Source organism: Anguilla rostrata, chromosome 4 (genome assembly GCF_018555375.3).
Source record: "Anguilla rostrata isolate EN2019 chromosome 4, ASM1855537v3, whole genome shotgun sequence".
Lineage (NCBI taxonomy): Eukaryota > Metazoa > Chordata > Actinopteri > Anguilliformes > Anguillidae > Anguilla > Anguilla rostrata.
This window is the reverse complement of record NC_057936.1, coordinates 21,117,044-21,129,648: the sequence shown is the minus strand read 5'-3', so window position 1 is coordinate 21,129,648 and position 12,605 is coordinate 21,117,044. Positions and strand designations below refer to the sequence as shown.

Genomic DNA, 12,605 nt, shown 5'->3' with positions numbered 1-12,605 from the left:
AACCCTAACCCTAACCCTAACCCTACCCTAACCCTAACCCTAACCCTAACCCTAACCCTAACCCTAACCCTAACCCTAACCCTAACCCTAACCCTAACCCTAACCCTAACCTAACCCTAACCCTAACCTAACCCTAACCCTAACCCTAACCCAACCCTAACCCTAACCCTAACCCTAACCCTAACCCTAACCCTAACCCTAACCCTAACCCTAACCCTAACCCTAACCCTAACCCTAACCCTAACCCTAACCCTAACCCTAACCCTAACCCTCTGTTCCTGACCACAAGGAAGAACATTTTCCTATTGGGTGGAACATAAAATTATATTTGTTAAAATGAATGACTTTGATTAAATGCAAAACTAGTATATTATCAGAATTGTTCAAATTATAACTAGGAGCTCCCTCTGCAATAACACGCATTTGCACAGGGTTCTTTTTCTTTTTTCTGAAGTGCGTTTCCTTTGTTATTGCAGACTTCTGTAATTTATTCAACTTCGCTATGCCCATTTGAATTCTGTTAGTTTTTTTAAAAAATTTTAAATATGACAAGGACACTTTGTCCTTGAACGTGACAGTATTGTCCTTGGAGGCGTTTGGCTGAGACACTGAGAGGAAGTTAGCGCTGTGGAGTATTACAATTTCAAGGCTAACACGGCAACGCCTCCTGAACAAACACGCGGCTCACTCAGGGAAGAGCTCATTTTTTGGTCCAGAGGATTAATACATTTTTTTTTTCCTTTTGAGTCCAAAGAGGCAGGAAGGCAGCGCTGGTGATAATTTCATTTCGTGATGGCGCTTGGAGTGCGGTGGTGGGACTGAACCTTTTATTTAACATCCGAATGAGTGCCTTGAGGAGACAGAGAGAGAGACGCGGAGGAGGAGGTGGGCCTGAACATGATAATGCGAACAGCCGCAGTGGCTGGGATAAAGACGCTCGGAACCATTTTGTAAGAGAGCTGAGTCGTCCCTGAAGTGAATGCAGGCCAAGTAATCTGGGCCTTAAATTGATCCGAAACTTTGAATTGCCCACTAAACCCTAATTACAGACGTAGTTGTGTTAGCTGAATTTTTTACATGCAGTAAAGGTGCTGACACAAATCCATGTACTGTTATTTCCCTGTTGGCTTATTTTTATTTTTGATGTAGGTCTGCTGACGGTCTCATTAAATCAGTTACAGGGACATGAAGTGGTTGACTGTGTGACCAGAATGCATGCTCTGCAAGCTCATAATCAAGGGATAAATGAATAAAAAGCCACTGAATCACACTGACAAATGCCCATCACAAAGCTTTGATCTGTCTCAGTAGAGGATTTGATGGCAGACAGTTTTTATCATTTCAGGATATTATACTACAATATCCTTCTCATTTATCACTAAGGAGCCCTGCAGAAAATAATGTTAAATTATGGATAATCTTTATGTATAAATGTATTTGTTATGTATTCCCACTCTTGTGTCATGACCTTTGCATTGCTATAGAGCCCATCAACGCGAAGGGCATGAGACCTCAATGACAGTAATCACCCAGGAATAGGCAGGTTGCATGGACAGGTTGACATCTGACTGTAGTGGTCTGAAGCAATGACACCAGGTTGGTATTTCAGACAAAATGGAGGACACATTTGGGGTTGAAAAAGCCAGTTAATATAGCAGAGAAATTTAAGACTGCCACATTGTTTTCATTTTGATTCTACCGTTTGCAGCTACTGTGTCCCTGGCCCTGTTCAACCCAGTTTACATCAATTCCTTCTTTCCCTGAGCTACCACCAAGCAACCATGTTTGCAGTTAAGCAGCTATTTACCTCTGGGCTGGATCATTTCCACACAATAATCAAATGCTGAAATACTGAGGTGTGTTTTTATATAACAGTCTGTAGAAAAGCAGTCCATTGGAAAAATCTTTGCCACTCCTTCAGATTAGTTTGACACTCAGGAAGACCCATTTGTGAATTTCCACCAGAGCTTGTTTTAAGAACATAAGCACATTTTGACCCGATGCCACAGTGAGGCTATTCTAGTATGAGGTTAATCCTGAAGGCTTCCTACCTCTGAAAGCTGCAGAGTCTAGGCCCGGCGTTGTTTAGCTGTTGCTATTGACTGTTCAGACACTGTGTGAAAGAATAATAACAATAGTAATAATAAGAAGACGAATAAGCCATTTTCAAAATCATTCCATTGTACCTACCCCTGAATGCCGGTATTCCTTTTTGTATCAAATAAGCTAATGTCATCAAATTGTCCTTGAGGAAAAGATTCATCAGGTCTCAGCCCTCGTTTATGCAGTAGCCGATGTCCTGCACCTGACACTCTTCACTTTTATTGGCATTGCATCTTTATCACAGTCGTGTGCAACAGCGCCAGCCAATGAGTGAGCTTACATCATTATTACAGCCTGCTTCCAGACGAGCTGTAAAGGTGACACACTTTTTACGCCACATACAGGGCGCAGGAAATGTGGCGCTTAGACTTTCACATGTATTTAAACCAAGCCATTAACAATAAGTACTGTAGTAAACAAATATTTGTATGCTAAGGGAAATATTTAGCATTATTTCGCTTCAATGAGAAAATACTCCTATAGAAAATTCAAAGGCGCAGTTCACAGGCAGTGTACTCGATCTCTGATATACAGTAGGGGCGCGGTGCCACTTCTCCTTTGGGGCAAGTTGTTTATTGGTGTTGAATAAACAATATATGAACACTACCAGTATTGAAACTGAGCTCTTCCAGTGTCGTAGAAACTCAGTTTAATATCCTCTGTGTTCTGTAGTGTCGGTTAGGGGAAATGAAGGTGGTGCGTAAGTGACACAGTCGACTTCGTACTTAATTACAGGGGATCCTGTGATGCCGTTTGAGAGGAGTTGCTTCGGAGCTGTGTGTAACAGTGGCCTACGTACCAAATCTCTGTGCCTCTCAGAGAGCTGGATGACTCCCCATCCTGCGTGCTCACCGCCACCCCCGCCCCCTCCCATCCACTTTGTTTTGTTTTCAAGCCACATAGAATGGATCATCTGCTTCGTCCATATCATGATGTCGCTAGGCAGTATGGCCATAGAAGTCTCACAGTTCATACACAAACCATTACAAAGGGAATATTTAACTACATCTTAATGCAGCATGGACTTCAATAGACTTGTTGTTTATCAGCAAGTAGAGCCAAAATACATCTTGTGCAACAAGAAAAGGACCCAATATGTTGATGAAGCATCTATAATATCATCATTACCTATAATCATTCATAAAGATGTGTGCTGGAATTTTGTTTAGAGTTTACCTTACTTTTTTGAGCCATTATGTGTGACATTTGAGAATAGCATTTTATATTATTTATATTATGGTGTAATCTTACATACACTGAGGCTTGAGCTTATGAATCATTCATGAAGAGATTATGGCATGGCAACAGGGGTGTTACATATTTTAAAGTGAGTGAAAAGACATGCAAAGCAGAGACAACAGTATAAGATCATACAAAATGGATGCACTGGGACCACTGGAGATGACATATTTCTTCCAGGTTACTTCTTCTCCGGAGGCATCCACCTCTGCCTGCATATTGGAGTTACAAGCTCGTGAAGCCTAGGTTCCCCCCCCTCCCCGTTTGCATCCAGAGATTAATACCATAATGTGTTAAAGCAATAATGAGTTTTGTTGACCCAAAGTTATCTGTTTGGTAACAGCATGGTCAACGGTTTTCCTGAATTGGATCTTGTGTTCTGTGTCTTTTCAAAAAAAGCAGCGACTACAGACTTTGCCTCCCAAGAAGGGAGTATCAATGGCTTGAACAATAACTGAGCAAAGGATTTCACAGCACTTCTCAGTGAGTGAGAAAGGACTGATTAGATTCTCTTCTTTAGTGAAACAGTCCTTAAGAAATTCCACTTTGCAAAGAAGCCAAAAGGGCACCTCAGTCATGAATGCTAAACCGTGTTGGCGTACGCCTGGTGCATCCACAATTAGCACTGATCATTAGAAGTCAAAAGGGATCATGTTAGCATTTTGCTACATTTGAACCTAATAACCTATCAAAAGTGACCCTGCAGTGTCTGCTAAATTAATGCAATTTTATGACTAAAATACTTTAACAGGTGATTTAAAATAAAACTGCTAATTGGCTAAAAGTTAAATAGTGTGCTGGCATTGATAATAGTATTCCTGTGCCCTTTTCTGATGGGGGTCCAAATGTGGCAAACTGTTGAACATGAGACTGTTTGATTTTAATTGAGCCCTTTAAAAATAACACACACTCAGCAGTACAGAGGTGGACCGGGGGTAATGGCATGGATTCCTGATTCAGAAATTGCGATGAGCTTGGACTACTGTACATGAATCGTTTTAAGCGGCCCCACCTTCCTCTTGCCCCTATCCCTACAGCCCCAGCTGTCAGTAACATTGCTCCCGTCTCCCCTGTGTGTGTGTGCGTGTGCATGTGTGTGGATGTGTGTATGTACGTGTCTGTGTGTGCATGTGTGTATGTGTGTATGTGTGTGTGTGTGTGTGTGTGTGTGTGTGTGTGTTCTGCAGGCTGCTGTTGATGATGGGCGTGCTGTTCTGCTGTGGAGCCGGATTCTTCATCCGCAGACGCATGTACCCCTCCCCCCTCAGTGAGGAGCCCGCCTTCAACGTGTCCTTCACCAGACAGCCTGTTACCACACCAGGTGAGTGTGAGGCATCACACACACACACATACACACACATGCACCCACGCACACACACACAAATACACAGATACACCAACCCAAACACACACACATAACACACAGCACTCACGCATGCAAATACGAACACACACACACACACACACACCCACATGTAGACCCAAACGCACACACGCACACACCCACCCACCCACACACACACACAGACAAACACCCGCACGCACACACACACTCACTCACCCAGTCCCAGCAGTGCTGCCAGGGTCACAAGGTTTCTTCACGACAGGGCTGTCTTATATAGAGATAATTCATCACACACCGCTGTGCCAGTCCCTGTCCACAGGCTCCTCTGTGTGTCCTCGGCCCCAATGCGCTTTTTTATCGGTTTAAGTGCAGCGGCACCGTGGCCCCGCTGCGCTTGATTATATGACTGTGCACACAATCGCGCGGCCGTCGTACCTACCGCTGCTGAGCCTTCTGACTCATCCCCTGTCACCAGGCGTAATCACCAAAACAGCCCATTACCGTCCAGGCTCTGAAACAAAAACACTGCTTTGGAAAGTAAGGTTATTAGGATAGGTAAGTAAGGTCATTATGAGAGACCGCTGTCCTATTCCTTTCACGACTGCACGGGCTCTGATCGCGTGATTAACTTTGTCTCGGTAATTGAGAGGGGACAGTCTCAGTCTCTTCCTGTCCTCCAGAGGTCCACGTGACAGGGACTGGGGACACTGGGAACATATAAAAACCTAACGGGTTCGAAAACGAGAAATCTGCCTCACAGCTGAGCTCAGATCAGCGGGAATTGAAGACCACCGACCGGGAAAAGCCGTTTTCCCATCAAAGGGAAATTAAAAGAGAGCAATGGGAGGCCGCTTCCCCAGTCTTTTCATTCCAGAAGTTAAATTACCGCAGATCCTGTTAATCCACACTCTCCTTTGCCAGTCTGCAGCTGTGTAGGACAATTGATGAGTCGTAAACTCAAAAATGTAGCGTGAACGTGTGTTATAGTTTCTTGGAGTCTGGAATTATGTTTTAGGTTATTGGGCGGTGCCAAAAGAGCTTGACAGCTGTGGCACAGATAAACCTCTCCACTTGCGTAATGGTGGAAGCTGGGTGGTAGATTGTCTATGGGCCGGGCTACGAGTTGATTTAGATTAGAATGCTGTAGGACAAAAAATACTTGACTCTCAGTTTTAAGTCCGTTTGCTTTTCACTGCATTCCAGAGTACCTTACCCTTCAAAACACATAACTGCCTCGCTAGAGCATTTCCAGAGCTCTTTTCTCTCAGGGTCAGCGCTGCTGGTAAGGCACAGCACAGTCCATCACGCTGAGGAATAAAATGACTGGTAGGAAATGACTCATAGGAAAAGAGTTATGGCAGTAGGACTCTATATGTTTTTTCGGTTGAGAACGTGTGGCACAGCGTCAGCTATAAATTGTGCGGGGTTTGTAAATGGGAACTCTCTTATAATGCCACAATTCAAGAGCCGTCTGACCTGCGAAGCAGTGGGAGTAAATTGTTTGATGTTTGGAATCAATCCCAGTGCCTTGGAGCTGGACCGATCAGGAAAGTGTGGACCTCAGCTTGAGTCAGAACGCCTCGCAGCAGGACGCATTATGTCAGTGTAAGATTTTGGTTTCCCCTCGATTTAAGTCAATTAAGGCATTTTTTAGGGTAGCTTTCATCCATAAATGACCTCTTGGAGTCGCATAGGTATTGACTGTGAATCAATCTCTCACTGGTTTCTCGGCAGAAGGGAATTCGTTACAGTATTTTACCCCGAAGCATTCAATGAAGAAACATTTCCAGGTGAAATAAACAACGGAATTGCTCTTTTGACAATGGGACGAAGTGTCACCCTTTTGAAGAAATCCTGCCTCCCAGTCCGCTTGGCTGTTATGGCAACAGTGGAACCGGAATCCCTGAAACAGATGTCTGCAGAAAGAGGGCTGTTCCCCAGGGCTCCTTACGAGCACAAAGCCACACCCACACCACGCTACTCTTGTTTCCACATCCCATCTCTTTGATGTTCACTTTATCTCTGCTAATCTGGAATCTGGGGAATAAAACTGCATTAGTTGGCTCCAACTACAGAAAACATTAGTTGGGCTGAGTTTCACTGACACTAAAAGCAGAGGAAATAAACTACTGCCAGATTTTATTACTTTCCACATCACCTGTTTCCACCGATTATGATTTATTTCTCACATGAATCTAATATTTGAAATGCTTTGTGATCATTTATTTTTATTGTAATTTCGGTATTTAACAGACTTCTTCCTGTAGGGCAACTTGCAGGTTATGCTTTCACTAAAACAAATACAGTATCGTACGAAATCTGCGATAAAAGTCAGACAGTGGGGATTTTCTTTTTAAGACGGTGGTGAAAATGGATGATGCAATGCCTAGGAAATGAAAGAAATAGAGCTGGAAATGCTGCTTTTACCTGGGCTTTCGAGTGGAGGTTGGGGCACTCTGCACTTCATCTTCACCAGTGAACACGATGGGTGGAACGCATCAGGCAGCATACACTGCCAGTCAGCACGGACGCTCTGTCAGTCTCTCCTCGGCCTTGCGCAGCGCAGACTGATAAAGTAGACGTTTAATCATATTGACGTGGGGAGCCAGCCGCGAGACTCCCATTTACTGAACTGGGCTGGGATCTGATTGCGCGTATCAATTGAGAGCGTGACCCTCCGCCGCGCAGTATCTCAGGTTCTTTAATGTTGCGTCTTGTGTCTCCAATTACCCGGCTGTCGAGCCTTTGGAGCCATCTGAGAGAGTAATGAATTTCTGCTGTCCCCTGGAATGCATTAAACCCTGTTTGATGACACCATTCCACCAGACAGCACCTTTTCTTCACAAATGCAATGAATCTGGTCTCATTCAAGTACCAGGTTCATTCCTGATTAAATCTGTTTTGCTATCTATGCAAGTCATAGTACTGCCATTTATTAAACCAGTGATTTCCTGCCTGAATTGGTATTGACAAGGTATAAAGGCACTTTCTTACATGGAGTATCTTACAAATTCAGATATGCTAAGCTTTCCTTCTCAATAGCTTTAATAGAGTTTTTAAATGTCAGAATAAACAAAAGGAGCTTTCATTTTTTTTTCCAGTGAGGCAGAAGGTGTCCATGTTACCAGACAATCTTATGCATTTCCAACATCCTTGGCTTTGAAACTTCAACATTTATGGGTTGATATCAAGAAAATCCTTACCACTGGACTTCTGAAACTTCAAAGACTCATGTAAAAAATTCTTAAATTATGGAATCTTTTAGAAGATTACTTCAAAACCCCTCATAAAAAGGCTGTATTTAGTTTCATTTTCTGCCTTTAGAGGTGATGCCCTGTGCACATACTTAGTTCTATCTCATTCTGATTCTAAGACATTTGTTTAACGTAAAAGTTGCTTGATAGGCATTTAAACCCCAGGATGATATTCAAAGTTGCATCTATTCCCTACCTATATGAACTATATTTGTGGTTTCATGTCTGTTGCTGGTAGGGGAATTTCCACACTCAGGATCAAGAAGATGTATTCTTTTCACCTACATTTCAGTATTTTTACAGACCACTGTGCTTCTGGCTAGCTGAGTTCAGAGTGCTATTCAAATCTTTAAGGAAAATGTGTAATCTCCAGATGGGTTTGCTGCTTTAGGCTACATAGCTAGAACTCAATCCTTTACAAGGCTGAAAGGAATAAACAAGCACTCTAAAGTTTTCTTTTATTTCCTCTATGCATATCAATTCAAAGTGATGGCAGTCCCTGAACAATGGGACCTTCATCAGAACGTTTTAATAACTCTCATCATTCCGTCCTTAAGAATGCCAGCTGAGCCCCTGGGTGACTCAAACTGTAAAGGCACTGTCCTTGTGTGTGCCTGGGCCTCATGGTCTGGTACCCACAGAAGGGGAAAATCGATGTGCTTCTTTCTTACCACCGGGCAGAATCAAGCACAGTGACGCAAGCCGGGTGTGACTCGTGTGTGGGTCCTGTGGTCTCCAACTGGATCCGGACCAGCGTTGCTTGCTTTCTGGAAATGAGAATGATTGGGCTCTCAAATCTGGGAGGAAGATCTGTGAAAAAATTATTCAGCCGAAAGTGCCTGCGTCACTTGTCAACATTTCCATCAAGCATCATGTAGTTTTTCTGTGACTGCGGGGAATGTTTTTTTTTCTCAACCAGGGAAATATAAAAAGAATAATTGTTTTGGGGCTGTGGGAAGATTGAGGTAACTCAGCCTGAGGTAACTGTATCCCACATTTATTACAGGAACTCAACAGTAGTGCAGCAATGTACCAGCCCTGGCCTGCAGCGATGATGGAGGCTTTGGCAGGGGTGTAGAGCACCTCAAACAGCACTCCTCCCCACTGAGAGTTGGCCTGCTGTTGCACTGGCTTCCCCCTGCTCTCCCCAGGAGATGGGCTAGGAGTGCCAAAGGACTCACTATCAAACCAATGTTCTCTTAGAAAACTGACCTTCAGGTCCCCTCAACATCCTGACCAACTCCCCAACAAATCCCCCAACAACTCAACCGATTGACTATCAAACGTGACAACATCTCAACTAACTCACTATCGAACCATCAAAAACTAATCGTCACTAAACTAACCATCAAAAACCCTCAACATCTCAATTAGCAAACCATCTGAAATTCACAACCAACCGGTCTAAATCAATGGATCCTCTGAACCCCCCAGGGTCTCAGACAATTCCAGACAAGCTCATTTACATTTGTCAATGCCAAATCTAACTGTAATTGTTCCAGCAAAAGAAAAGTGCCTCACAGTACTTGGTATAATCGCATTATGTCTGGGGAACACTTGATAAGTAAGATGACTTGGGGTTTCCTCTGAGTCAGAGTGTATCTGCTGTAATTGTTGTTAGCTGATGCCCTCTCTTTTCTTAAAGGAGTACCATGGTGATTTTCACACTTTATCGGTTTTATGTGCTATTTGCACAAGAGGCATTGAAGAAACACAATGAGCAAAGTATTAAATATGTCCGTTCTGTATTTTTGGAGAAATATGCATTTTAAATTCATCGTCCTATTTTATAGATGAATCGTATATCATATCTATCGATACTTGATATACTACTAAGCTAGCTAGCTTGTGAAAATTCAGTCTCCCAAAAATAGCGCTTATCATGGGGCTAGCTATGGTAACGGGGCACGGTCTGTCAATCATAGCTAACTGACAGTTCTCATTACCACGCCCAGACGGTTCGGGTGAATTTTTATCGTGGGAAATTTAGGCTTAGAAAATATGTTTAAAGTACATTGAAATGACTGAAGAATAAAAAAATTATGCACATTTGTTTTGTTGTTGCCTGAAGACAACTGGGAAGTGTCACATTCAACCACCATGGTACTCCTTTAAGTGCCTTAAGTTGTGGCCTCACTGTCCCAATTCCAATTAAGCAGGGGGTTGACATTTCCTCTGGAGAGTTGATGCCGTTCATATAGATAATTACATATATTTTCCCCTATAACTACAGCTATTTATGCTTAGAAATAAGGCTGTGTGCAAGGATAAACAAACATCATGTAATATAATCTCATCTTCCTGTGACCATTTCCAGGTCATGTGACTTGTGAGGCGGAATGATGGCTTATTGGGAGTGCAGGGAGCAGCCTTCTGTGGGGCTTAATTATGAGTGAGGAGGTTAAGGGTCCCGTGGTTCCGTGCGCTCGTAGCGGAGCCTGGGTAGCCTGATTTTCCTCAGCCTCGGTGGTTTTATATCCAGTGAATTGTTCCTCCCCCATGGCTGCTCCCGCGAGAGTACAAGGTTCCGTCCTCCCTTCAGAATGGTTTTTTTTTCTCCCCCGGATGTGGGGGAGCCTATTATAGGAGGCCTGCTAGGATTATTTTATAGAGCTCTGCGCGTTCATCACGCCGTGGCCATCTTCACAGCCCCCCCGCAATTAAAGGGCCGCGGCGCCGGGGCTGGGAAGTCTGGAGGACCCGGGCGTCCGGCGGTGCGTGAAATTGCAGCCTGCTAAATCGGCGCGGTGTGTTTTAACAGGTTATTACTGACCTTTGATCCTTTGATCCGGGGTGTTTTTAAGTTGGGGGGGGGGAAATGTGGGGGTGGGGGGTGGACACGGTAATGCTGGAGGAGCCCCAGCAATCGGAGAGGCAGAACTGCACTGGGAGGGTCCCAGAAAAAGACATCTGCAACCTGCAAAAACAAAAAACTTTATTTATGCTTATATTTATCAAAATGAAGAGCATGAAGGTGATGCGAGCCTTGATTCTGTGGATTAGCTTTTTACGTTTTCACATAAATCTTGGTGTAATTAATTAAGGGACATCCATACATATGCACAGCGCAAAAATATGTTCTTGCGTTACACACTGCTATCATTCCAGAAAATAAATCCTAGGATCCATGGTGTTTTCAAAGGATTTGAGGAAATATACAAATATACAAAGCTCTAATGGTGATTGGATGTGTCCTTCACTCCTTTTATTCAAAGGCCAGCATCTACAGAACAACAGAATGAACTTGCACTTGTCTGAACGAATGCATTTAGCCACTTACAACATACTGATTAGATAAGCCATGAAGTTGAGGATCGCTGCCATGCAGCATTAACCGGGCTAAATCCTGTAGCACGTTGCATAGCTCATGCGATGCTCTGGGCTGTCTTTGACTTTTTCCACTGCTTGGTTCAGTGCGACTGACATTCTACAAGAATGTAGGTCACCTAAACTTTCCCCGGCTTTCCGAAGCTTTCTATTGCTACGAGTACAAATAAATGAGAATTTCCATTATGAGTGTCAGTCATGTAGAAAATTGCATTGAGTGCATGGAGAGCTGTGTATAGCTTTGTGAATAGCTGTTGTTCCTTTTGTTTTACTCGTTCTAATATATTTGAATTCTATGACTGAATATTCACAATTTATATTACAAATATAAAGAATGCAGACTACATAATTTTCAACCTGCTTTCAAATTGTATTCACTTTTCAGCCCAGTGCAGAAGAACATTATGTTGAAACACATTAGTTGGAGGTTTGACAAAGAAAGTGCTTTTTTGTGCTTTGACAACAGAAGTGCTTTTTTGATATCGCAGTGCTGTGCAACTGCTATATCAGTAAAGTTCTCAAGGTAAATGTATTTTAAAGCAGTGCTCCTGTACATCTGAAAGCTGTTTACAATTTAATGTGTCAGTATCGTAGGAGAAGAAGGTATCTCTGTGTAGCAGTGGTAAGAGTACTGGGTTCAGAACCATTAAAAATAATCACTGTCTGAGTTACAGGACACATCCTTCCAAATGTTCCGTGTGGTACCATCCTGTATGTCATGTTTGAAAACAAACTAACAGTAAGCCTGTGTAATTGGTAGATTCGTGAAATGTTGACATTTAAGGGGGCCTTTCCGTGTCAAAGGATGGCAGTAGTGCATGTTGCCATGCACAGAAAGAGGGCATTTGTGACAGAGATGGCAGGAGGGCTGGCAGGGAGGTGGGCAGGAAGTGACAACTGCTGCCCCCCGCAGGGGACTGGCAGCGTTATCAGGGCGGGGGGTGGAGCTGAGCGCCCTGCCAGCGGCTCAGAAAAGGCGAGACGCGGGGGGGGGGGGGGGGCGTTCGTTAGCCGGCGAGGGGGGGACGCCACCTCCGGCCCGCTCGCAGGCAGCCCCGCAGCCGGCCCCAGAGAGAGCCCGGGCGCGCCGAAAACAGGCTCGTCCTCATTCTCCCTGCGCGTCCGCCGCGGCGGTAACTACGCGCGGCCCTCAGAGCGGCTCGTCAGGCGCGCGCGGACGCTTCCTGTGACAGCCCCGCGTCCTCGTTAGGCGCTGCGCTGCTGGACTCCTCTCCTTCCCTCACGCTCATTAGGGCCCAGCTTTTGACAGCCCGTTTCCAGGTGAACACACGAGCGTATGCACCCCGCCTTCTACGCGCAGGGCCGATATCTCGGCC

At 44.3% G+C, this 12,605-nt stretch overlaps 1 protein-coding gene across 1 annotated transcript in view; it reads left to right on the top strand.

Annotated features, from left to right (window-relative positions):
• Positions 1 to 12,605, top strand: part of LOC135252792 (WW domain binding protein VOPP1-like) — a 58,999-nt gene that overhangs the window by 41,403 nt on the left and 4,991 nt on the right. Inside the window, exon 4 of the mRNA XM_064331300.1 lies at positions 4,530 to 4,663. Coding sequence (XP_064187370.1) covers positions 4,530 to 4,663 — 134 coding nt within the window. The remainder of the gene's footprint in view (positions 1 to 4,529; positions 4,664 to 12,605) is intronic.